This window comes from Lonchura striata, chromosome 2, assembly GCF_046129695.1.
Source record: "Lonchura striata isolate bLonStr1 chromosome 2, bLonStr1.mat, whole genome shotgun sequence".
Classification (NCBI taxonomy): domain Eukaryota; kingdom Metazoa; phylum Chordata; class Aves; order Passeriformes; family Estrildidae; genus Lonchura; species Lonchura striata.
The window spans coordinates 76,630,387-76,658,296 of NC_134604.1; the positions used below are offsets into that span (position 1 = coordinate 76,630,387).

Genomic DNA, 27,910 nt, shown 5'->3' on the forward strand with positions numbered 1-27,910 from the left:
AACATGCTGCACAAAACCTTTTTAGCTGCCAAGCAAAATGTCTGTTTCTTGACAAATCTGGCTTAATCCTCTTCTATATCTCATGTCACAAACCTTTGCACACAAACCTTTCAAATATATTTTTTTCATAAAACTACTTGGGCTCAGCAAGTTCTCCAGTACATAGCCCTAAGGTTCTTTTGATAGCTGTTGTGCATAATACACAGCAAACATAACATTTATTTCAAAGGAAAGCATGTATTATATTAATGAAACGAAAGTCACAAAGAGTGCTAGCTTGATCATTTGTTTTCTACCTCTTATTGCATTTGCACACAGCCCTACCGTAATGCATGTGAAAAGGGCTAAAATGTAATCATGAAACAAAATAATAGGGAACAGATTTTCCCAAATTTGTCAGTGCTTCACACATGCTATACTTCCCTCTAGTGTAAGTTTTGGGAATTAGAAGAGGATGCCTTACACAGGAATGGCAAAAATAATTACACATTTCTGCTAAGCAACAGGAGTTATTTCACATGCTACTTATAACAATTCCATATATTGCACATTGCAGCATGTCTGAAAAAACAATAAAATAAAAATAACAATGGAAATAAAATACTCAAAAGAGAAAGCCTTACCTTTTTAAGAGCACAGGCTTTTAAAACATTTTCATATTTTTCTTTCTCATATTCCTTGTCAAACAGTATATTACTTCTTACAGTGCCAGAAAACACCCAAGGCTGCTGCGAAACATAGGCAATTCTTCCAGTAACATTTATCAAACCCTTGTCTTTAGGCAGTTCACCAAGAACAGCACTTAAGAGTGAAGACTGGAAAAGATTTTTAAAAAATGAAATGAAAATTAAAAAGTCTGGTTGCACTAAAGACATCACAAAGATTGAGCAGTGTTTACTACCACGATGGCCTATTTCACCTTGTGTCCCAAACTACTACTAACAGTAGAAAAACACTAGTGCCCTTTCCATGCAATCTTGAAGCAACACACAAAATACTGTTAAGCTCCTCAACACCTCCTCCCCACCCAGAAGGACATCAGCCTATCTTGAATGCCAGTATCCTGATATGGAATGTGTGATTATACACATAAAGGAACTGCATATCTTCAGGTTTCTAGTTTTCACATTTAATAGACTCAAAGCCTCATGAAATGGTGTAAATATTAAGACTTACTTTTCCAGCTCCTACAGGACCAATCACAGCCAGTAACTCCCCTCGTCTGACAGTAAACGAAATTTGTTGAAGTGTTGGAGTTTCTAAACTCTGGGGATTTGAGAAAAAGTCAGTATTTCTCAATAATTAAATATAAACCATCAAAATAAGTATTTAGAAACAGAAAACAATGTGCATACATCACTATAAACTACCAGTCCATATGTCCACCATATTTTCAGGTATATGATTTTTACCTCTTCAGTAATTCACAAACACTTTTGAAATACCCTCATCGTTTATCACAAACATGCAACACAGCTAAAACAGCATTCAAGGAATAAGGCAGCAAAAGCAGGGCTTCCTCAGAGCCCAAATATCTGGGTGGCAGCCTTGGGAACATGAGCTTTGTGCTGGCCACACCAGCATTTCCAGCCGTAGCACAAAACTCTCAGCGACTCCGAGCACACAGAAAAATGAAGGGCTGAGGCTCTCAGAGCCTCAGAAAACCCAGGGATGTGTTTGATCTAGTTAAGGCTCTATCCAAAGTAAAACAATAAAAATGCTATTTGATTTTACACAACTTTATCTTGTATGCTAGATATTCATTCATACATCTTAGGAGTGTCTGTTTAATATTCCTTTCTAGTATGCCTATCCCTTATGTTATGGATGAGCTTATTTCCCAACATATGTTGCACCTCTCCCATCAAAGTTCTAAAAATGCCTTCTTGTGGAAAGAAAGGATGCTCAAGTCTTTAACAGCTATGCTAAACAGAATTTTTCTAAGGACCTGGTGCAGCTCCCTCTCATTAAATCAAAACACCTTCGTAACAGAATCTGCCTTCACTTGCATCTTCACCTGTACTAAGCACAACTGACACTGAAATGCAAACAGTAAAATGTAAACATCAAAAAAAGCCCCAAAAACCACTTGATTAAAGAACTAAATAAAAACCCAGCCTTAAGTACCAAAAACAGAAAAGCAAGGTTAAGAATACCTTAAAATCTCCAGCCACCTTCTGAAGCTCAAGGGGTTGAAAAAGCCACCACCCTAACTCCACACAAAACATGACACAAGACACAAAAGTTTAGGGACTGCAAAAGGAGGAAGCTTGCAATTCATTTCAAAGTATTTGGGAAGAAGAGAAATCCAGTATCCATCCACATCTGTGATGACTGGGATAGCACACACGTGCTCACTTGTGCCAGGATAAATCCCTGGCAGGCAGCCCTGCTGCCAGAGCTCTCAGACACACTGCAGGGCTTGCAGGAGATCCTCACGCTGCCCGAAGCTGCACTCGGGCTCCTTGTGCAGCTCTCCTAAAACCTTGCTCTTGTACATTTCCACAGGGTGGCACCCGCGGGATTTTTTTCCTTTTCTCTGCACAGCCCCACCACCCTCCCAAAGCAGCGCCTGACCTCAAAGTTGATTCCTCTGCCCAGAGTTACACAGCTCAGGTGCTCACCTAAGTGCTAAGATCAGGAGAACTCTACAAATTTATGGCAGCCAAATATTTTCCTTTTTTCACACGGAGTTTGTAGGAAGATAAAATATATATTCTAAATCATTGTCTATATGGAAAAAAATAAATAAGCCTTCAGACACACAGGCCCTTCTTCAGACCTCTTGAGGTTGTGCTTCTGTATTCACAGAAGTGCAAAGACATTTCCGCCCACATCAAAAACTTTTAAAAAATAAGGTAAGAGCTAAAAGAACATTAAAGAAAGTATTTTTAAAAGTTTTTAAACTATTACTGCCATATTATATATTAAAGCAGTACTGCAAGTTATCATAGAGCCTGCATGAGCATAGTCTTTTGAACAAACAGCACAGCCAGATGCAGCTAAGGAGCATGATATTTTTGCAAAACAGCATTCCTTATAATTAAAGACAATTTGTCCTGAATTCATCACACCTATTTTTAGGCACTAAACTGAGGCACTTAGAGCACAGACTATTGCACCTAAGGACACCTGACAGCTCATTATCAGAAATGTCCCAGCTCCCCTGTGCCCTGTCAGCTTGCTGTGTCTCTAACTTTCCTCCTTCCGCCTAACCTTGCATGCATTGTTTATGGGACTCAGCTATCAGAAGACTGATCTCATTAAAAGTGATTCATTTTCTATTGCTTTATCCTTCCAAACTGCTTCACCAAAAGGTCATATAAACCAGCATTAACAACCAGCATAAGGGAGGCAACAAGCAGAGAATGCAAGGACAAGAGGACACAAGAATGATCCCTTCAGCGGAGTGACTCCTTAGATGAGCTTGGGCAGACCTTACACATCCTACATGCCAGAAAATGAAATAGTTCTGCCCACCTAAGGGACACAGAGATCATATATTGCATGAAAGTACTATACTACTTACGCTTCTCATGTAAGGACTAGACTTACAAGGGATAAATTTGGCCTCTGCTCAAATGCTGAGACCTTAAATCTGAAGTTGCTCAGTTGAGCAGACAGACTGGTCTGTAAATTCAAGAACATGAGTAAAAAGCTGTGCTGAAGAATCCCTAGTTCCATACTGGTATCAGACTAGCCTGTGGTACTCAAGGTAATACTTGCCTAAGTAACACAAGAGTCTGACCAGGAATTAATTGGTTTTGCTTATATTTTGAGAAACTGTAATATGCATCATGTTAGGCTAAAAGTGTAGCTAATAATCTCCTTTTCATATCAAGTGATTTTGGATTCATGGGTTTCTTCTTGGTTGGTCTTTTTCAGTATCACTTTTGGCACACGATCTCTAAAAAAATTTTAAAAATTATCTCCTGCTGTAGAGGGTCTGTACAGACATCCAAAGTGTCTTGAGAAACCCAACCAGAGTAGCAAGCTAGGCCTGCTGTTTGACAAAGGATAACATATTTGTATTTTTACTTTCATAACTCGTCTCTATCAGAACTTAGCACTTTTTTTCAGTGAGCAAGTCTATAAAATTATTTTGCATAATTTTAAGAGTATATAGTAGAAACTTTCTGAGCAGATAATAACAGTTCTGAGAGAACTGTTCTCCCATGCATACTGCAATTAAGTATCAGAATGGAAGTTACATTAACAGTTTTGTGGATGGCTTGGTTTAGGGTTTGGTTTTAACTGAAAGGAAACCAGTAATTCCAGTCGTGTTACTGTGCTTTATGCAATATAAACAACTAATGAAAAAAAAAGTATTTTATGGGCACTTTATGCAACCATTTCCTGTAAATTCTTAATGGTGGTACCAAAGTCAGTTTGAGAAGAAAAAAATTAGGCAATACACTGAATTTTGCATTAGAATGTATTTACAATCAACTCCTTCATAGCTATTAATTTTTAAAAGCTTGGTCAATGCCTCAGAAACATTGATGCCACAGAGAAGTCTGAGAAAGTAAAGTAGAATAAAATAGCAATTTTCTTTTGCAGCTACATAGCTAAAAGTAGGTAGATCCTCACATAGGTTTTCACACCTGATCTTCCTTGGGACACAGCACAGGTAGGGGAACAGGGCTTAGAAATGTAATGTCTTATTTGCATTACATTTATATGCAAAAGTAATTTTTAGAGCTTCCAGCACTTGTAATGGAGACTAAAGTCTCTCTTGTATGAGGATACTGCCAGACTGCAATAGCACCAACAATTCCTCACAAATTGCTGCTTACCACAGCAATTTAAGTTTTAAAACAAAACAGTCAACATAAAAGAGATATATTATACATTTATCACATTTATTGTCCATTCTTCTAGTTATTTTGGCAAGTTTGGTGAATTTAAACAGAAAAAATGTGCAGCTGAACAGTCACAAAATACAGAGAAATTAATATGTGCTGACTCATCTCTAAAGCTTTCAAATTTGTTGTGAGAAGTATAATCTTGTACTGGTTCTAGACTAATGGACTGATCAAGCATCCAGTTCACAGAAAAAAAAACCCATTATAAGCCTGACTTTGCTTTGCTGTCTGTCCTTCATTCCAATTTGAATACCTCAGCCACAATACAGTGCTGCTTAATAAAAAGGAGTATTTTCTCTGAGAAATGCAAAGTTTTTCATTTAGTATAGTATTGAGAAATAGCTGCTTTTAAGATGCACTTGATAGTGTTTTCAGTGCTATTCTACAGAGTTAGCTCAACATACTGAAATGATTCTCAAACACAAGGGATGGAATACAAAGTAAGAGCACACCATACATACACACACTGCATTTTAGACTTCAAATGACGGTAGCACAAATATACTTAATATGTAAGTAAACTTACCTTATCCCAAGAGCAAGTCAAATCTTGAACATGAAGAATGATATTTTCATTACTGCCATGCAGCTGTGGCTTGAAGTGTGAGACCTCATCAAGCATCAGAAAGTTCTGCAATAAAAGAAAAGCAGAGGATATTGCATAAAGTGAGACTGAGAATGGGAAAGGAAACCAAATATGTTTTTTGAAGGCAGCATTCAGAATATTAGTTATGGGTTGGAAAAAACAACCATGAACTGATCAAAGGATTACATTTCCAAGGCAATGCACAACTACAACAGCGTACCTGTAACTAGCTAGCTCTCCCTCCCAAAAAACCTCCAAAAGTGCAGACTTAGTAGGAGAGAATAACAATCACCTGCTCAATAAAGAATTGCAGAAAGAAATTGATCTTAAGAATCTGTCTTTTCCTTGAATCACTAACAACTTTTAAAATTGTTTAACTCCCCTTTTCCATGCAGAAGAGGTGAAACCCTCACTGCAACACCTTCTCATTCCACTGTTTTGATGGCATTGGAAGAATAACGAGGACACAGGAAGCAGCTGTCCACTGCCTCTACTTAGCATTCTTCAAGTGGCCAATAGAAGACAGAACACTATCTGAATGTTTCCTCATTTTAAAGTCCAGCACACTAACAAAAAAAGAAACCTGCTTACATCTGCAAAGCTGGCTCATCTCACTTTCACTACTGTACTTCTATTCTACATCACATCCCAGTCAGGAAACTTTTCCTTCAATTTCCATAAGCACACACTTTGTACCATAGACACACTTCTACCACACCCTGCCTGATGCTAGATTATTAACAGCCCAAACATATTTAGAAAGGAAAGGGGTTATTTCCACAGAAAACTTTTAAGGTTAACAGCTGCCACAGTTTTACGACAAAACCTAAAAAAAAAAGGTCTTTCATCCTTTGACTCACGGAGTCTAAGGACTTTAAATAGGCAGCAGCAGACTATTTTGGGAAGATAAGGAAGTCTTGATCATAGAATTCAAGACTAGTTAACAACGACCTAGCTAATAGTTTACAGGTGTGAGATAGCTGCTCAAGACTTACAGAAAGCAGTAACTAAGAGGAAGCAGGAGGATGTCAGGAGCCACAGGAGGGCAGGGAGATTACTGCTAGAGTTTTCCAGGCACAGAGGTACTGCTCAGACTCCAGCTGGTGGGCATTGTTACGGAGTGCTGTGAGAAGCAAAGCACTTTAACACAGAGGTCCATGGTGTACACAGTACAACTCTTCTTATGTTAGCACCAGACATCAGCACTATCAATGCTCGTTCCTACTGAATTTGAGTCTTCACTCCAGCACTTAAAGCAGCCACAAGAGAGAAGCTGGGGTTCACACCTGTCCTCCACAGTGACAGGGTACTGAAGTGTGAAACATGAATCCTATGGCTCCCATCTGCCTGCTTTGTTCTTCAAACTCCAATTCCAGCACCCCTGCTGTATACACAGTCTTCTTACTTCAGAAATGTCTACAATACCTCTTTGCCATGCACACTTTTCTCCTACATCTCAGCCCACCCTACAGTACATGTCATGTTTTTTGTACCTGTGTACACAGTGACATGTTCTGTTTCCAAAATGGAAATTCAATTACAAATTCCAAACTGCAAAACCATAATAAGGCTGCATGTGTCAGTGACATTAAAACAAAGGTAGAGTAAGAGAAGGAATGCACGTCTTCTCCCAGGCAGTAACGCTACCTTGATCCGTCGGATGCTGATCACCGACTCGGACACTCTCTCCACAGCTGCAGGGAAGAACAGGGTCACTGTGAGTCTCACTGCTCCGTACAGGGACACTGCCACAAACACCCTGCTCGCAGAGATGACGTTGCCAAGTAGCACATATGCCATGAAAGTCATGAACACTGTTATTTTGCTTGCCACAAAGAACGAGGCCAAGTTCAGTCCTCGAAGGTAGGAGCTTTTCATAACCATGGCAATCTCCTTCCTAAAAAAATGCAAAACATAAACAAATCACAACAATCTTTCCAATTACTGCTACCCTCAACAAGAGGATGAGGGGAAACCCCCCTCTCAAGATTCTACTTTCATATCCTTTCTCCTCCTCTTGCACCACCCCAACTCATACGCAAACAACTGTGAAGAAAACATGTTATATGGTAAATAACAAAACAAAACCAGAAACAAACAAACAAAAAACCACAAAAACCAACCCAAAACAAACAATAAAAAACCAATCAGAATTTAAGAGGTTGGAAATTCAAAGGAGAAATTAATTTATTTAATATCTTAATAGCTATAGAAAATAATTTTTTTTTAGAATCAGAAAGCTAACATACTATTTTTTTCTTCTGTAGTCAAACTAGTATTTTAATTCAGATTCTAATCTGCTTCAAGTACATTCTGGGCTACATGCAATAGAAAAGAGCAAAAAAAACCTGTATAAAGGCCAAGCACCCACTAAGTCCTTATCCTTCCAATATCAAAATCCAGCAGAGTTCAGTCCACAAAACTCATGACAAGACCAACACATACTCTGCAGTCGAAAAAAACAGGGCAATTTCCAGAAGATCACAAGTTTGCCCATGGCCCAAGCATCTGCCATTATTCAGCTGCTGCTCCTCAAACTATATCACGGGATTTAGAGTATTTCCTTTCATCTCAGTCTAAATACTTCCCAATTTGGACCCTGCTCCTGGCTTATTTTGCTCTAGGAATTTTAGTTCATAAATTAAGAAAACACTGACCTGTGAGGCCAACTGTTCTGCCAGTCATTGCCAAAGCTAAACAGTGATTGAAGCATTGCACAGACACTTAAGTCTCCCTCCAGCAATTCAAAAGCTGCTGATGCATTCGTTCTCAATTTCTATTTCATTTAATTGCAGTTTCCACTTCTAAATGAGTCAACAAGTCCAATCCTCAAAATGCTACTGCACTATCATCTGCTATAATGTGTATGCTATCAGGCTTACCTCCTTATAAATATAGTAATTTTCCTTATCAAGACAGCCAAAACAACTTACTCCTTCCCCATATATTCTACTTTTTGTCTACTTAATACTATCAAATATAAAATCCCAAAACAATTCCTAATTTCTCTTTCCACATATTCTGGCAATTCTTAGGCAATTCTGACAATTCTTAATAGTTTTGATTGCCTTCCACTTGGAACTTTACATTAAGATTAGAAACTCAAGTTGTGATTATACAATTTGAAGCAAATTAAGTAACCACTTAATGAAGAAAAGGATGCAGGATGCACTACTGGAAAACTAGTTGAGCAACTTTCCCACTATATTTGCCAAATTGGCTGAACTGACAAGACTTTTAAAGAGCTTCAAAGACTTATTTTTTCAGCTTAAGGGCTCACCATCTCTAATCTCCTCCAGAGTACAGAGAAAAACCATTTGTATGTAAACTATTTGAATTGGGTCTAATTCAATTACTTCTACAACCCTGGATGAAACTCTTTTCCCACCCTTTAATAATTCTTAATAATCCTCTCATTATCTGTGGATAATCAGCAAGTTTTTTGTGCTACTCTCCATAAATACCAGATAAATTACAGCCTACCTGCAGGCTGCATATAATATATTACACTGTCTTGAGGCACAAGCTTACATAAAAGGAAACTAACACAGACAGACACAAGAAAAAAGAGCAGTGGAGGAGTTCAGATGGCATCTTAGCCACTGTCAAGGGCCAATGTGGAAATACTGGAAAATAAAGCATCTGGCTAAATTTAAGACTTCTACTTACAGTTTTCCACAATACAGTTCAAGAAAGCAAAGAGGGCTCAAGATGTGTTCTTTTTTAATGTGTTACAATATTTAAAAAGAAGCCTCTAATCCTAATGAGGTGTTGAACTTGGAAATCTAAAATTTAGCTATGTGAATATAACCTACTGAGGAACCTTTCAATAAAGAAATATTCTCTCTGGCTCCATACAAGACTGTAAAGCTTCCCATCAGTCATGAACATTCTAGGATCACAGGATTCTATAATCCAACAGAGGAACCAATTATGTGCATGGGAAGGAACATCTCAGGGAACATTTGCAAGTTTGCAAGCCTGCACATGGATAGAAAGGAAAAAAAAATCTTTTTATGAAAAGGATTTCCAAAATGAAACATTTAAAACTAAGAAGTCAGATAACCTGCAGCAGGATACCAACATTCTATTAATATGCTGGAGAGGGACATACATGAAAATCAGTTTCTAAGAAATACACACACAAACTCTTACACTTAACCTTTAGTACTGAATGCTGCTACAGTGTCAAGTAAAAGGGAAAATACTGACTGAAAATCAAATGTATTAGTATGTTTTAGCCTGATGTCAATGAACCCTTGAAATGAAATGTATTAGGATACCAAACACAGCTTGCTTTGCCAGTTGAATAACAATGGAATTTCTGATCTGCTTTCTCCCTTCTACCTTTCCCAGGTGGCTTAAGTAATAAAATGAATTATTACTGAATTATTGAAGCCTGAATTATTGAAGTTTGAAGGATTTCAACTTTTTTTATTCCCTTAGAATATATCTTCATTCCTCCACTTTTGCTATATAAAATTTAAAAAAAAAGCTCAAGAAGTGCATGGAAACTGTGTTTTAAAGCACAAAATAAAGCACCAATTCACATGTAAAAAATGGAAAATGACACTGGTCATACACCAAGCTGTATCTTTCTAGAATTACCTTCTTAAACCATTCACAAGTTCCGCAAATGATTTTTCCCAAGCATACATCTTTATTATCTTCATACCACTTATCACTTCATTCATGGTCCTAATCCTGACATCAGTTAAGGCAGCTGTCTTGCTTCTGAAAACAGGACAAAGGAAAAATTCTCAGATTCCCTAAAGAAGAAAATTTATGAACACACAACATATGTATAAAGTTTTTGCTTTTATTTGTAAAGATGATTCACAAAACTACAATTGCATTAAAGGGTTTTCCTGAAGATCAGCTGACACACAGCAGACTTAGCATGCTTGTATTCTTGCTTCTCAGGGAACTGAGAGCTGATTCAATGTTCAGAAATACATGTCAGTTTGTGCAAACATGCAGTATTCCTTAAACAATATATCTGTTGTTTATTGCGTTTAGAAGTAAACAAAAATCAGAAAATTACTTTTAAAATATTTCAAAATGCCAAAACAATCACTCTTGTCATAAAGTTCTTCTGATGTTGTTAAAGAAATTTGCCTCATTTGTGACTTTTCAGGATTAACTGTACTTGAAGCAGAGATTACATAGTACATGAGCCATAATTCATTATGACAGATGATATCATATATATAACCATTTAGATATGGTTTCTTTAAAAAATAAATATTATTTAAGCATTAATTGTAATTAACACTAATTTGAATATATCTGTTTTGGTCTCACACTATGTTTGCACTGATGGAAAAAATGGGAAATATATATAATTAAATAATAAATTCACACTTTTAATTAGGAAAAAAGCATTGAAAGTTAGAAGCCACATAATAAATGCATAAATCATGCTAATAGATCCTATTACAATTCTGAATTCATTCATGTAGACAAACATCTTGCACATGGAGAGCTGTGTTAGACCTTATTTTTATAAAATATACCTTTACCTAATAAATTACTTATTTTTGCATATAACAATGAAAGTCAAGATTCAGAGATCATTAAAAAAATTCCAATCATTTTAGAAGGTGTGACTGGGCTTTCTCAGCTTCACTTGTCTCCTGTAAGATTTCTCTGGTACACTGGAGGAAATCATAATAAAAGAACGCAAGTTGAAAGAATTTCAAGCACCTACTCGCCATTTTAGAAAACTTCTCGGCACCATCGGTCCATAAATGTTAGGATGACTGAAGCAGGACATTAAAAAATACTTATACAAGGGAACTAGCAAAAGGCATTTAGAAACTTAGCCCAAGTACAATCACAGATTCTTAATAACACTGAGGAAAATAACTTAGCTTAAACCAACCACATCAACATGGAATGAGATTATCTTTCCTACTTCCTCTTTTCCATTTTTCAAAAAGAAACAGTTACAGAAAAACAATTCCTTAAATAATGTAACAGCTTATAATTTCCTCCCCATAGACATACCACCACTGAAAAAGGCAAAATTACCATGTGTTGCTCATGGCTCTGCAGCAGGAAACAGCTCTCACCTATGATCCTGAATGTCACCTAACTTCCAGGCTTGGTCTCCTCATAATAGAAAGTTGAAGATGATGGAATAAATAATAAAGTTAACAGAGGTTTCTTTTTTTAAAATGGTGTGACTCAAAAACGGCCATAGTTCTCACAAACCAACTTTTCAGTTTTCCTGCTGAAATGTCATCATAGTAGCCATCCCATTTCAAATTGCTTTGAAATGCTCAGGAAATTAGGGGACTGGTCTTTTGAAAATTTTTTTCAAGTTACACTCCCCTTTGCAATCAACATACATATCAGAAGCCACAAGCTTAGTGGTGTTGTGTAATGGCTTCAAGTATACAGTGCATTGATGGTAAATTACTGCAGACAAAGTCACGTCCCTGGTTTCATATTAAGTTCAGAGTACAAACAGGTAAGTCCAATACATGCTCACAAAGCATGTCAATAAGAAAGTGCAGTAAGAAAGGACCTGAAAATTTTCGTATGAGAAGACCCCTCTATGATGCTAAAAACCACTCTAAATTAAGCTAGCTACAAAATTCCTTTTTGCTTTCACAAGGCATATTTGGTGGGTTTTAATTATGCCTGAGACAGCAGTTAGACACAGTTTTTATCTTCAAGAAAAAAATTTAAGTAACAATACTACTACAGTTGCATGACTAAGCAGTGAAAGCACCCAGTTCTTGTGAATAAAATACATATAGAATGGTCTTCAGTCCAATAATTAAATTGCTTCTCAAATAATATATTAGGTCATGTGTATTTTGCAAAACTTCTCCTACGTATGCAAGTAAAAGCAATCCTGTAGAGTACAGTGGATACCATTCCACAGGCTGTCAAATCCGTATCTGCAAACTCCCAGAGCACCGAGGCCAGTGGCTGCACCATGAACTGCTGTGCACAAATGTTTACACGGCTGAGTCACAAGAACACTGCTGAATAATAGCACAAATTAACTGCCACACCAAGCATGCTTGGATTTTAGCAAAAGCTTTAATCCTTAAATTACTTCTTCATAGGCTGCCTTCCTTAAATCCATGCAGATTCCCAGCAAATGCCATGTGAACACAATCATCATTACGGAGTTAAAATCTATTCCAGTTTTACCATTAACTCCTTCTGTTCATTGCACATTTTTGTACACAAATAAGAAGATCCGTGCACATGGAGACAAGCAGAAGCTTTTCTGGTTAACAAATTCTTTCCCTTGCACTGCATCCAAACAAGTGGCTGTTACTGAATGGGTAAAAAACCCCAAACACTGTTACATTGCCACTGATTAATTTTCAAAATAGATATCTTCAAGAAAGAGATTTTTATCACCCTATTGTCTGACCCTGGAAAAGTCCATTAATCTCTTTGTGACTCAGCTTCCCATCTGTAAAATGGGGATATTAAAGCCTGCCACCATGGATAAAGCACTAGCTAAGCACTAGGTATTTTAATTACTGACTCAAACCTCAAAAACTTACCACTAATGAAAAACAGCAATGAAGTAGGTTTACACTTCTGCATGCATACTGCACATGCAATGAAAATACACATTTAAGAACATATGGTAAGTGTTCCACAAACAGGCTTTATCATAAGAAGAAAAGCCCTTAGAATTTGACAGAGAACTCTGAATGGATCATTATTTGAGAAATAGCCCTTGAACATTATTTGAGAAACAGCATACGAATGTAGTGACTGAAGACTACTACAGTGGTTACAAATGAAAGGTCTACAAGTCATTTTCATTTTGTAATTCTCATCTCTCTCTTCAAACCTGGCCATGCAATGCCAGGCTCAGCATGTCTAGAAAACTTGTCTTGAAATACAACTTGGAAAAAAAAAATTACTACCTCACTTAAAGAAATTTTACTTATCCAAAGAGCTAAAAGGAACCAATTCAACAAAAAGATGCAAAGAAAGATGCCTAACACTCCTAAGCATATGTGTACAGGGTAAAGGAACACAAAAATATTTCCAATTTGGTGTAAAAGCCTTTTATAAAGTCATAATGTTAAGTCAAGCATGGCTTATTACATAAGAAACAGAAAACTTGGATGCAAGAACTTGCCTCAACAATCCCAACAGAGGCAAGTCTTGCTGGGGGTTTTTAGGATAAAGTTACAGAAAAACAAACTAAATTTGTATAGTAATGGAAAATTACTCCAAACTCTTATCTCCACAGCCTAGAACCTTGCAGCTGGAAACCTCATAGCTGGCATCAAAACCACTACAATAAATTTTTCTTCCCCTCTCTCTCAGTTCCTTCCCTTTTTTTCTCTCCGTGTCTTAGTCACGGAGGAGACAGAGCAAGATCTTTAAACAAGAAACTTCCAGAGCTTTCTGCTGCAAATCTTGTGTCACTCCAGTAAATCACACAGAGAAGGGCTGACTACATTCCCTTTGGAGTAGCCACTCCCCAGGAATTACTGCAGGAAGGCAAAGCTCAATTCTATGACATGATCTAGAGCAAGGTAGCTACAGAAACAGTCAAACTCTTTTAATGCACTGGAGAGCTAATAAGTATCAGGTACTTTCAGCATGTTTGGAAGACAGACCACGTCAAGTCCATAATCTGGAATTCAGACATTTCACATTAGCAGCTCTAAAAAAATGTTAGCAAAGATAAGAGGCACTGCAAAAAATATCACCAGACACAAGCTGATACTCTGTCTCCACCCAATATTCACATTTTAAAACCCAGCACAGAAACTAGCAACAACCCAAAACATGCAGCCTTACCTGAGGGAAGAAAAAAGCCTCCCAATGCACGTTTGCACAGGAAGAAGAATAATCAGAACTGCCATTCCTGCAAGACATGATGGGCCTATTTCCATCCACAGAAGGACTGTTACTGCTACAGCTTGAAGTGGTCCAGCCCACAAGAAGTGCAAGAAAATTGTTACCTAAACAAAAAGTTAAGAATAAAAAAATAACTTTTAGCTCTTAGCTAACTCTAAATTAGCTCTTAGCTAACAAATTAAACCCTTAGTAATATTTCTGCCCATGGCAAGATGGGGCTGTGAGCAGCCTCCTAGTGGAAGATGCCCCTGCACATGGAGGGGAACTGGAACAAGAAGGTCTTTAAGGTCCCTTCCAACACAAAACATTTCATGTTTAAGAAACAACTAGAAGAAATGTTTATTAGAAACATTTATCACCAGTTTTAAACAAAACTTTCTTAACTCTAACCCCACAATTTCTTCAGCCCCTTGGAAAGATCTGTAAAATACTCCTTACTTGATCAAATTTGTTCACATCATTTGACAGCAGGTTTACTATTTGACCAGTGGTAGTTTTCGCCATAGCTATATTACTGAGACGAAGTGCCTAAAAAAGTCAGAACAGTCTCAAATTATCACAGCTTATAGAGCACAGTACACCTATACACACAAGATACAGGAATACAGTACCAGGGCTAAAGCTGAAGTCACATCTCAGCTTTTGCCTGAGAGCACTGGAACCTTAGATAAATGATTAAAATAAATATTCTAAACAAAGCCCTAAAGAAAAAATTATTAAAAAAAAAAGTCAAGGGAAGGACTGTGAGAATAAAAATGCCCTATCTTCATGTCTGAAGTGATTAAAAATAGGAAAATACCAATACAGCAAGTCACTAAGCAAAAGAGCTGTAACTTTCCATGTGCATTGTTCTTCCCCTCACTATGAGGACCTGTATAAAACAGGAACTTTAGACTGAAGGCCAGACTAAAGTCAGAACAGTGGCCAATTGAAAGAATTCTACTTTGAATGTGTTATCGGACGGAAGGCAAAAATCCCTCAAGTTATTAATTTCAGACTATCTTTGCAAATCAGTGTCCCTTTACAAATCACTAACTCTTGAAAAATCGTAACTTTTCTGAATTATGTAAAATGAAGCACACGCTATGGAAAACAACAAGGGTAAATATCAAGTATTTTTATATGTTAATAAAAAAGGTAGTCAGTAGAAAAAAAAGAATGTGTTTATAAAATATCTCCCCCCCTCCGAAAATATCCCATATAGAAATATGCAGTCTGAACTTTACTGCAAAGGTCCAAACTGAAATTTCTCATAAATACCAATAACAAACCCTGCTTCCTCCTACACCTGCTAGAGAGAAAACACAGGTTTGCAGCACAAGTTTAAAAAAATATACAAAGCATGATACACATTTTTCTGTACAGAAATAGTTTACTACTCAAAAACACTTCACATTTTTAGGCAGCACACAGCTACTTCTCCCTCTCCAAACATTATTAGGGTTCCATTTTGAGCAATAATCAAACCTGAAAAGTACTGATTGTTTCAAAAATACAATTCCAGTATTTTGAAACAAGTAGAAGAACATCAGTCATCAAAGTACTATTCAAAGCATAATTTCAACCAAGGTCCCTTACATTTTATGTACCTCACTTTTGTGTTAAAAAGATATTGTTAATGACAGAGTGAATCCCAACCCTAACTTTATTGAAACCAGCTGAAACATTGAAAGGCAGAAACTTTTAAAACTCCAGTGTGAAATTCCTCTGACATTCCAAAAAATAAATCTAGGATAGTGGGTATATGAAAGATCAGATTTAGTTACTTGTGAAAATTATGGCTTCATTCTCTGTCTTAAGCCACCTGTCTCTCATCCACCTGAAATCCCCCAGGTAGCTGCCTGCTGCTATCCTGTTTGCTCCACACCACATATTAAGGCTGGTAAGCTTGGAGAAAATATGTTAGAAATTCACAGATCATAGTAAGAGGAGTTCACATGATGCATGTTTGGGGAAGTGTCCCATCAGGATGTGTTTATATGGGTACAACATATTTGCTATCTGAGGTTCACCTGAACCATCAGAAGATTGCGCTGGGGTCTTGCTAGTGGCCCATGGCCTGGGTCTGTCTTGGACCTGCCACACAATCACTTTTTTGACTTCTAACTACCTACTTCTACATAAGCAGCAAAACAAGTTTTAATATGATTTTGAGTCCAGTTCATTTTGACCAAGACAGTCTCAGGAGGAACCACACAAGCATGAGCCAAAAGGAGGGTGCTCATCTGTGACTGATTTGTATTCTCAGGGAGGAGGCAGCCATTCTCATCATCAGTGGCAATGCAGTTTTAGCGTTTCCTTGATTCCCTCTTGGTTTTGATTTTTTCTTTTTTTTTTTTTTTTTAAGTGAAATAAGCCTCACATTTTCCTGGCTGAATGGATATGTATCGATTGCAAAGTAGCAATTTTACATTTATAACCGATTTTTTACCAAAAAGTCTTGTATTGGTACCTTCCTTTTTTTACTACACCTGATACATAGCCCCATATGAGCTGAGGAAAACTAATTCCATCCCAGCTAAAGTCAGTACACTGACCTCAAAGAACTTCTAAAAGCTAAGTCTTAAAAAAAATAAAACCAACAAAAACCGGTTTCCCAAAAGTAGCCTTTGATTCCAAAGCATAAGATTCTGAGTCATCATTAGACATATTTCACTTTAATTCTTGTTACAAGTTTTCTATGTGCATCACTAATACTTCTTACTGGTAACAAAACTTCTTAACTGTTTGAATACAGGGATTTTGCAAATTAGATTTGAACTTTCCAGGAAATGAAAAAGGGTCTAAAACTTAAGAATTATGAACATTTGAAGTTCTCTATTAAGAATGCTTTCTTATCCAATCTATTTATCCTTAAAAACCAAATATTTTATTTTCTACAGCAATTAACAAACTCTGGTACAGTGCTGGTAAATAAGCACCCAAGCTTTTTTCAAAAGCCTATATGAGGTTAAAGATAAAATATGACCTATTTATAAGCAGCACATAGTGAAGACAAATTATTAGAAAGGTTTGCCAATGTTCTTGTCAATGCCATTACTTCAACCGTCACTCTCAGAAGTAAAACTGAGGGCTCATTAATTTTCCATTTAATCCCATTTTTAGAAATAAGGGCGTGTATTACAAATATTTATTTTCCAAGCTTCTAGGCCAGTATCAATTCAGCAACAAACACCATTACTATATACATTTTCCATTAATTCCATTTTGATAATCAGTCTGGTAAATTAACACCTTAGAGAGATGTACAAGAAAGCATTGTGCTGTGTTAGAGCCAAGTTCCCAGAGGATCCTTTTCAAGGTATCAAAAGAGGAAGAGAATAAATGTGTGTATGAAAAGTAATCACCACTTAAAATGGGGACATCTTTACTCTTTGTGCAAAACACTTTACTGCTTTGTGCAAAAACTTGATATAACCTACACCGTAGTACAAGTGTTCATGTTAAGTTGATGGTACCTATGTTTAACGGTTAAAATAATGTGGATTTCTTTACATTCCAAAGAAACTGTGCAGTCCCGACTTTTCAATTAAACTTCTTTGCTGATGTCTGAAATTCCAGCAGCACTGAAGATAAAAAGATGGGGCATTTTCCCTTCCAGCATTCTCAGCATAGATATCCTGCTTGGAAGCAGGCTCATGGTTTGGGAATTGCCAATGGCTTCAGAAGAGTGAAGCAGACATTTTCAACTAAGAAACAGCATTTTGTCCTGGATGTTGTTCAGCTCCTTCCTGCAGGTAAAACTCAAGTTCTCTTGTTCCACTTTTCCTCTGACAGTAGCCTCAACTCCATCTGTAGTTCAGGACAGCTATTTTTTGATCAGGACACAGAGAGAGCAAAGAAACTATGGCTCACTGAACACACATCCCTTCTCACATTTCACTGGCTTTAGTGCAGTACTCCCACAATAACACCAGTAAATGGTAATAAAAAACTAACTCCCTGCCTTTAGGATTCCACTTGATTCTGAACTGTGTCTCCTCTGCCTGCTCCTCTCTCTCTTCCCCCCAGCAGGGATAAAGGTAAATAGGCCAAGCATCCCTGCCTGCCTGGAGGGGAAAGTAGCAGTTCCACAGAACTGCTGCCACTCCCCAAGGGAAATTGATGGGTGCCCAAAGGGACAAGAGCAGCCTCTGATCTGCAAAGGAAGCAACCTACTAGTTCTACATAACTGATGGGATAAAATATAAATAAATCCCACCCTTAACCGCAACAGGGGTGGAGGGAAACCCGGACAGTGAAGCAATTCCCAGGAGACTGAGAGTGCAGCAGCAGATGGTGCCATCCATGTCCTCCCCTGGGATCAAACTGCAAGGCTGAGTAGCTGCCAGCATTCCCTGGAAGCTCTGTCCCTCTCCTGCTCTATGCCGACACCTCTTAGAGATTCAGCACACAACACTTCCAAGAGCAATGGGGGGGGCTCCTCTCCAACAGCAGCAGGAAGCAAAAAAAGCAGCTCTTCCAAGACTTTAGGGCTATTTAACTCACCACCTTCACTAAGCAGGCCTGAAGCTGTCATTCAGACAGCCAAAGAGACAGAAAGACACATGCAAACATCTAAGGCCTGACACGTTCCGCATGCATTAGGTCTCTACTAATCAGTAACTTCAATGGAATTGCAATCATGAGCGTAATAAATAACTGTATTTTTAAACTCCCCCAACAGAACAGCTGTCAAATACAACATACAGCTGTGAACAGGTTTGCTTACCTTCCGATAAATCATGTGACACATGGCCACCCTCAGCTTCATGCCAGCCCGCTGCACATGATAAAAGTATAAGTGGTGCATGATAGCCAGAATAAGCGTGCACACAGACAGAGCACCTGCGTAGCAATATGCAAAATTCAAATCTTCCTCATCTGAGGCATTATGCTTTTCAAAATAATTAATAATTTTCCCCAAAAAAATTGGTTGAATTATTTTGAGGCTTTCCTGAAAGAGAAAGAAGGGGAAAAGTATTAGTAATTTCTTATCACACCATGCTAATCAAGTCTGTAAACAGGCAAACAGGAGCCAAGTACTGCCACAAGCCATATCCCTTATTACTTTGTCTTTATTGTGCTCTAAAATGTCAAGCCTATTTTTATCAACACATTACCCAAAAGAAACATGTTCCACATTAAAATTTAGCTGGAACTTCAGGGAGAACTCTCTCAATTACCAAAAAACCGCTTTGATGTTATAATAATTGCATGAGTATGTATTATACTTCCATTTTTTTAAATGTGTCCTTTAGAGCCACTTACAGAGAGCAAAAAACCCTCTTTCTACTGGGCATACCACTCAGATACATAAAATACAGATAAGCCTTACAAATCAAGTCAGTGGTTTGCAATGTCTCAAAAATAATGCAATGAAATGAGCTCTCTCTGTTCCACTTGCGTAATCCTGCAATTATGACTCAGTTTTTCAGTCTCTGCAGGGCTATAGCTCTGTTATACCTTTCTGAGAACTTTACCAGGTTCTCTGAGCAGTCCAGGATGAAGTCACCAGTACATGTCATGCAGTCTAAGTGGACAAGTTTCACATTGCTGTTAGCCAAGAAGTAGGTCCTGTGACATTTTACATCACTTACCTCAATCATTGTGAAAATTCCAAAAACTAAATAGGATTTCCAGTAACACAGAATAATGGCTTTTGTTAAATGTGGTGTTTTTCCTCTCTTTTTTGCTTTTTGCACCTCTTTATCCCAGTACCTGACAAACAAAGTGCAAATATGTTGGAGGACAGAATTAAAATCACAAGGCAATTACCTAGAATAAAACACTTTCAGACTAACAGCCAGATTTCCCTGATCACTTTAATAAAATCAAATAAAATTACTTAATGTCTAGACCTATTTGCTCTTGGTTAATCACAAACAATTCACCACTGTTGACTATTATCACCCTTGACATATTTGCTGATGAGGAACTCTTCCTTTGTTTCTCCTCCTCTCTGTTCAGACAGTCACCACTCACCTTAATCAAGAGCCTCCTATCATATGATCTGACCATGGACTAAACTGAGGCAGCACAGTGTCTTTGTCTATCCATATGCCCTGTGCTTCCTCAGAGAGGTTGTGATGTCCAACCCTTTCTCATGTCTGGCCCTGTCTATTCTCTACCATATGCTTTGCTGAGGATTTTGTCACCCAACACTCCACACACTCTCTCTGAATGCGAGGATTCGGCAGCAGAGTGGCAAAGACCATCACCACAAGCAGGACACAATCTGTTCACATGAAAACCAAAGACAGTAATAACAAGCATAATTTTAGCAAGAAAGTATCACAACTTAAGCAGACTTGTTAAAACACACTGCTGTCAGAGAGGAACCTCCCCCTTTCTTGTGAAGGCTAAGTGTTTTCTGCCAAACCCCTGACCTTGACAGTTTGAGGGGTGAAATAAGTCTAAGGCATGAAAGCCAATTATTTTGCAACAAAGCACAAAAGTTCAAAGCATACAGATAAGAGCACTTTTTTTTTTACCCTCTTTTTTGTTACAAAAATTACAGACTTATTGTCTACATGCTTTGAAAACAGAAACTATGTAGGTTCTGTGGGGTTTCTTGGCTCAAGAGAAAAGACTACTTCTGAAGGCAGCTATTTATGAATTATACACTCTGCTTCTTGGTCAAGTACACTGAAGAATTAAAAAACACTCTTTTTTTTTTTTTTCCTACCATTTCCTGACTCATGCAAGTGTGTGCTTTTACTATAAAAAAATCATTGAGAAAAAATCCATCTTCCTTACAGCCAACTCCCTAACACAACCATGGAATTTGGCAAAGCTCTCCAACTACAAAGACATTAAAAGCAGCAACTCCTATGAGCTTATCACTGACTCTCTTTCTTCAGTTAACTTATCCAGAGCAGATCTGGTCATAACCTTTTGTTTCTGGATTCTTTTTACTTCTTGAGTCTATCATCCCAATCAAACTATCAGGAAAGTCCATCTGCTCCGCTTTCAGTGTAACAGCAAGAAACAGCAAGGCCACACTTTCTTAATACAGAGGCCACCTTTCACTAAGTGGGATCTTTTCCTCAAAAATCCTCTCTGTTGGAAGGTTCACAACAATTGATATAAATAGTAATTATTTGAAGATATTTTCCTACTAAAATATAGATGTCCCTGAGTCAATAACACTACAGACCAGTACACAGTCCATGAAAAAGTTCTTAAAACCAAATAAAAACACATCCTAGATACCTGCTTTTACCTGTTCAAGGCATCTTGCCCAATCTACCAATGATTTGTAATTTTCAACATACATATATTTTTATACACACATATATTTAAGAGGTCACTTAATTCAGTTTGCAATCTAAACAAACAAACAAAAATAAATAAAATACAAAACTTTTTTCTCCACTTTTACACAAAGCAATTTAAGTTTCCACAGCTGCTTTACCACAGGCCAGAAGATTCATGCATTTATTAAGGATTACTACCATTACAGTTGATGAAAAGTTGTTTTTTGCAAGCATTTTGCAAAGAGTCAAATTAATTATAAATTACATAATGGAATTTCTCTAATGAAGTTCCATTGCGTACAACTTGAGAAAATCTAAAAAGCATCTATGGTAAACAAATTCTCTTAGTTCTTATTGCTCTAAATTCTTCAACATTTTTAACCTTGTTAAACTTTATAATAACATCTTTGAATTTCAGAATAGAAATAAGATTTTTACCTTCTCCAGCATTAGTACAATAAAAGAGAACAATTTTGCCTTCCAATCCAAAGTATTTCACAATTTTTCTCCTTACCACTGCAATTCCTCTCCAAGCTTCTCTGAGGAATCTTCTGGCATCACTTTATACATATCATCTTCTTCAAGCTTCCGTTTATGGCCGATAATAAATAAGGGATTCAACCACCTAGTTAAGTACAAGTTATTAGTAAACTGATTAGCAGACCAAAAAGAGTAATTTATTTACATAATAATTTAATTCTTTTACCCCCTTCTTTTCTCCTCCTCTTGAATCATTTAACATCCACACATTTCACTGCACTTTTGTCTAAGAATTAAGTCAACTCCTATCTTGCAAATGGGAAAGCATTTCCCACTTCCTGTATCTCTTTATGGCCACAACACCTTACTCCCAGTCATCCAGATAGCCCGCATAACCCTCCTTAGTCCTAAGGGAATTGTTTTCTTACAGTGTTTCCTTACACTCCTTTAAATATTAAGGGAAAAAAACTGAACTTAACCCAACTATTAAAATATTGAAAGCTGTAAATAAAATTGTAATGCACACTAAATACATTTTTTGTAACATTTACTTGAGGAAAAATGTAGCTGCTGTTCAACTGACACCTTGACAAGTATTAAAGGTCAGTAATTTAAAGACAATCACTGAAATGTAAAAATGGGGAAACAATGGATTATTACTGTACCTTACTCATGTTTGCAAATATAAACAGAAGCACACTGACACAGTGTGTAGGTTCAAAAAAGGAAAATAATCAGAATATAATCAGAATAATCAGAAAATAATCAGAAACAGCTCAGTTTCCTTAGTGGAAAGATTCTTAAAAGCTCAGTATTTTACAACAACACTTTAAAGATAAATTATAATAGCAGTACTGTAGATTTGTTGGAAAACACTATATTTAGTTAGCTCAAATAGGTCAACTGTCAGGGAACAGCAAGACTAGACTTTTATGCACCTGGATCCTTCTCCAAGCCTGAAACACCAGGGAAGTCCAAACAGTTTTAGTTGGGCCCCACAGAGCGAGGGCTGTATGGCATAAAGCATAAAGTGACCAAGTTGTCCATGAGATAGAAAAAAAGGAATGCCACGTGCAAAACAGGCATGGCTTAGTGGGAACAACGGAGTTAGGGAACTTGCAGTTTTCCATTTAGTTTGTCTCTCTACTAAATTTGTGATATTTTGTTTCCAGGAGACATGGATTTTGGCTCTAAGGCTTCCCCTACACTTTTTCAACTGGTTACCACCATCAAAATGAAGAAGTCAGGGATGGATCTGTTTTGGAAAAAATACTCTTGCATTCAAGGCAAGCTGTCTGTCTGATCTCAACTGCCTGTGAAAGTTCTTAACTGCTGCTTAGTTTCTGATACTTATTTACCCCCCAACTTCACCAACACAATTCTTAAAAGAACGTGTGGTGTGCTAGGTGAAGCATGTTATTTTCTGGAAGACCAACACGTGAGATTTCAAAACTGGGGTGGTTTACAGTGAGGATATTTATTTATTCACAACCACAACAGTGGTTATGAATACTCATCAACTTGCTCTACATTTCTCACTTGGGCATGTTCTAACTAAACTTTGTATACACTGGCTTACAAGAAAGCTGTTGGTTAATTTCAGAGAGCATGGATGGGCAGGCTGAACCCTAGAGAGGAGGCTCAGAGAGAGTTTCTTCAAAGATAGCACTGTTATAAAAGTCTTTTTTCCCAGGCTCCAAGGCACAACTGCAAGTAACAAATGGGATTATACACTGTTGTTCCTTCACTACTTAGCATGTTAGCACAGTGTTTTTGTGACTCATTCAAAAAATTAAATCTATCCTTAGAGCAGCACCTTTGATGCCTAACAGCCCTTTTTAAACTCTTGGAGTGAGTACTGAAGATTTGTTTATGTGAGCTGGTAACTCCTAAATGTATGTTACAGGTACAATTAGAAAGAGAAAATACTTGTCGGACAAGTCTGTTGCTTGGACTTTATGGTTAAATAGCATCAGGGCCTAAATCACTACCACAACTTTCCCAAAAAAGGTCCTAACAAGAGGTCTCAAATACCAACTGCTCCAACCAGCAGCAAAACTTCTACCTGGTTTAACACAAGGAATCTGCTCCATTGAAACATGTCTCCTTTGGCCTCAGTTCTTGCAGCCGACCACAGGTGAAAAGCAGGTATGAGGCAAATAACCGCAAAGTCATTAAATAATTTCTGCCTGCTGGATGAAATAGCCTCTGTTTGCTCCAGGACAAGCAGGAAAAGATCTACAGACTTCAATTGACTCCTGAGGCCGATACCCAGTGTTCCTTCTCTTGACACATCAGTATTAGCCCAGGATGTATCCATAAACAAGTCACAGGTCTCCTTTCAGACAGAGGCTAATGTTGCCCTGATTTTTAAAACTGTTAAGTTTTATTTTATACTTATTTTGAAAGTTTTAAAGTTCTCATAAAACTTATTTAGCTTTCTGATAATGTTTACATATTTGAGAGTCAGAGTTCCCACACAATTTCATGTATAAACAGAATAGTTTACATATTTCTTTGTGGGTGGAGAGAAATGATTGATTGATCTTTGGACCAGTGTGGTTGGAGAGATGGTAATTCCATCCTCCAATCCACGGTCACCTTTAGAATTCTATAAATACCAGATGTTCAAATAAAACTGAGTCTTTTTCTCTTTTGAACTTACCAAGCTTCTGTGTACTCATTTAATGTCCAATAGCATCAGGCTAAAGTTATCTTTCTCCTAGCATGAGAATCTGATTAGGCAGTCCTTTCAGGAAAATACAAAGGCTAAATCCTTCTCCCATCTATGGAAATGGTTGTGAGATTTCACTGGCCACTGCTGCCAAGGTGAAAAGAAAACCAGTTCTGACATTTAACAAGGAACATAAATAGGATATTTATTACAGAATCACAGAAAGGTTGGGGTTGTATGAGAAGGGACATCTGGAGGTCAGCTGGTCCAAACCCTGCTGCTCAATGAGGGCCACCTAGAGCTGGTTCTCCAGGACAATGTCCCAACAGCTTTTGAAGATCTCCACGAGGCCTTCATAACCTCTCCAAGCAGCCTTCAACAGCGCTCAATCACCCACACAGCAAAGAAGTGTTTCCTGATGTTCAGAGGGAACCTCTTATTATTCAGTTTGTGGCCCCACTGCCTCTGATCCTACCCCTGGACACCACTGAGAAGAGTGGCTCTGCCCACCTTGCACCCTCCCCTCAAGTATTTCTCGATTGATGATATCCCCCAGATCCTCTCCTCTCCAGGATGAACAGTTCCAGCTCACTCAGCCTTTCCTCCCAGAAGGGATGCTCCAAACCCTTAATCATTCTTGTGACCCTTCGCTGTGTTCTTTCTAGTATGTCCATATCTCTCTGTACTGGGGACCCCAGAACTGGATTCAGGGCCCCAACTGTGGCCTCAGCAGTGCTGAATATAGTACTTTCTGCATGCAGCAGAGTACACAGAGGAAAACAAAAGACACTTTAGAAACAGACTTAAATACACAGTCTTAAAAAATAAAAACAATGCTTTTAATTTTACTCATTAGAGCACCATTCCACTACTTACACTGTTCAAAAAACCACAGGCAGGCAACAGGAAAAATAATGCCTTCTGCTGAAGGCAAATGCTCAATCCTGACAGCATTTGATCCCACACTACAGCCAAGAGCAGCATGTGCTGACCACAGATGTGCAGTCCACTGCAAAGTAACCCACTGAAATACAACACTCTCAAGTGCACAGGACTGCAAGAGCCATCCAATTTATCCTTTGTCCTTAAACTCCCAAAACAACTTACTGATGATATGCCCATCTCCACTGAGGAGTTCTTACAGTTTGCAGTAAATCTTTTGTCACCCCATCTCCACCCTGTACCTACAGTGTGAGTGAATTTGAAAAAGATTTAAGAAGCAGAAAGATGATAGTGCAGGGTAAAAACTACCAGAAGTCTCAGGGCTATCAGACTATTAGTTCCAGTGAGACCTAGTACAACTTCAGGGCTTCTCTCTTTTTTCCATCAGTTAAAACCGTAACACTGAAAAGAGTAATATATTGCATGACAACCTATGTTAACATGAAAGAAAGCAAGAAAAAACAATCCAGAGCAAGTAGAAAACTGTAGCAATTCATTTTGTGAATCATTTATTATAATGAACAACATGGCAAAGATTCAGCACAAGCCCACATTTCCATAAGGTTAGGGAAAAAATAGTATAAAAAACTCAAAAAATTTTAGAAGTCACCCATTATTGACCTTTCTGACTAGTGTCCCCCAAAACACCCATCTTCAAGAGCTACTGCTCTGGTGATTTCAGGAGTAAAAAAGCTTTTAACAGTATGTTGTATTAACAGAGTATAGTTTAATATACTTAGAAGACGATTAAACATTTTTATTTTTCAAATGTTGATTAGTCTTTGAAGGGCTAATCTCAAGAATGAGTTCTTCTGTAAACTCTAAGTACAACAAGAAGAGTTGGAGCATCACCATCTTACTGATCTTTATGCTGGAAGGTCTACTATCAGACAGAAGGCTTAGCACATGCTCCTATTCAGTCATTAAAGTTTCCACCTGAATGCCACATGTAGATTATGCCCTGTGGAATTCTCTGCACTCACAGCAGAACTGAGACCAACCTGTTTCACACAGCCCACTGTTATTCAAGTCACACATTTGTAACACACAAACCAACCAAGTCCTTCTCTTGCCTGAAGGCTCAGTTAAATTAGAGTGCTGTCAGAGGACTGCTGGAGGAGGCTGACAAATAAAGCAAAGGCACCCCCAAAACCCCAACATAGCCATAAAGGAAGACTACTCATTACAGTGGTATGTCTTTTGTCAGAACAGAGATCAGCTAACACAGATCTCTTCAAAGAGTATTAAAAACAGCTCACAAAAAATTAGCATTTGTTATGAAAAAAGAACCTGTGGAAATTGCATTATTCTTTAATAAAAAAAGCTAAAATAATAGCCTAAATTAAAGAAATTGAGGAAATATATAGACAGTCATGCAAACGCCCCTCTCACCCCAATGATGGGCTCAATACCTATCTATTTTACTGCAAGAAAGAGAGGAACAACATGCTGGGGAGGCAAGACCTCTCTGTATTTCTTTCTAAAGAAGCTGTTCAACTTAAATACAAACAGGGCTCTTTAGTAACTGTCTTTATTTTTCCCAGGTACCTTCCTCTGTGCTAGGAATTTTGAATTTTTTTTTTCCTTACACATTGCCTCATTTAAGTTGCTCTTTCAGAACACAGGGTTCACATGATGCCCTTCAAAGAGCTTAGCCCAAATTGGTCCTAGCATGACCTATGCACAAAAACGTGAGTATCTCTAAGGATCCAGAGTACCTCGTGTTCTGCTGGGATTGCCTCTGTTCTATCAAAACGATCAGCTGATCAAACACATCAGTCTGGAAACATGACCCGAGTAAGTCCCTGGTACTGCCAGAATACTGATGTTACTGGGAATAAAGATTAAAAAATTAAATTAAAAAAACACTCTATAACCTGGTGCAAGCCCAGAGATAGCCAACTGCGAAACAGTAAATCACTGTTCTGACCTCAAAAGGCTTTTCACCTCTGCAGCAGTATCTTGGGCACTGATAAAAAAAGAAAGTGATTCATTTCTGAACCAGCAGATACACAAAGACCACAATATAAACATTCACTTCCTGCATTTCCCTACTCCTGGGCCCTGACATTACACACCCTTTAAGATTACAACACAGTCAACCAGCCACAATTTACTTGGTTGCTCGGGAAAAGTCCAATTTTTACCAATTGTTAAGAGAACAACTCCACCAAGATATTGGAAAGCTGCTAAGATTGTAGAAAAATCTAAGACAGTGTTTGCTTACCCTCCTAAGAGAAGTAATCCCCTTGTTCAAAGACAGCATGAA

The 27,910-nt window shown here is 37.8% G+C and overlaps 1 protein-coding gene across 1 annotated transcript in view; it reads right to left on the reverse strand.

Moving 5' to 3' along the window:
- The window catches only part of ABCC4 (ATP binding cassette subfamily C member 4 (PEL blood group)), a 139,707-nt gene that overhangs the window by 104,178 nt on the left and 7,619 nt on the right, over positions 1 to 27,910 (reverse strand). Inside the window, exons 2-11 of the mRNA XM_021530313.2 lie at positions 22,060 to 22,170; positions 19,887 to 20,007; positions 19,019 to 19,243; positions 14,746 to 14,835; positions 14,248 to 14,411; positions 10,060 to 10,185; positions 7,099 to 7,348; positions 5,392 to 5,496; positions 1,177 to 1,266; positions 624 to 815 (exon numbers count right to left, since the gene is read on the reverse strand). Of these exons, the coding sequence (XP_021385988.2) occupies positions 624 to 815; positions 1,177 to 1,266; positions 5,392 to 5,496; positions 7,099 to 7,348; positions 10,060 to 10,185; positions 14,248 to 14,411; positions 14,746 to 14,835; positions 19,019 to 19,243; positions 19,887 to 20,007; positions 22,060 to 22,170 (1,474 nt within the window). The remainder of the gene's footprint in view (positions 1 to 623; positions 816 to 1,176; positions 1,267 to 5,391; positions 5,497 to 7,098; positions 7,349 to 10,059; positions 10,186 to 14,247; positions 14,412 to 14,745; positions 14,836 to 19,018; positions 19,244 to 19,886; positions 20,008 to 22,059; positions 22,171 to 27,910) is intronic.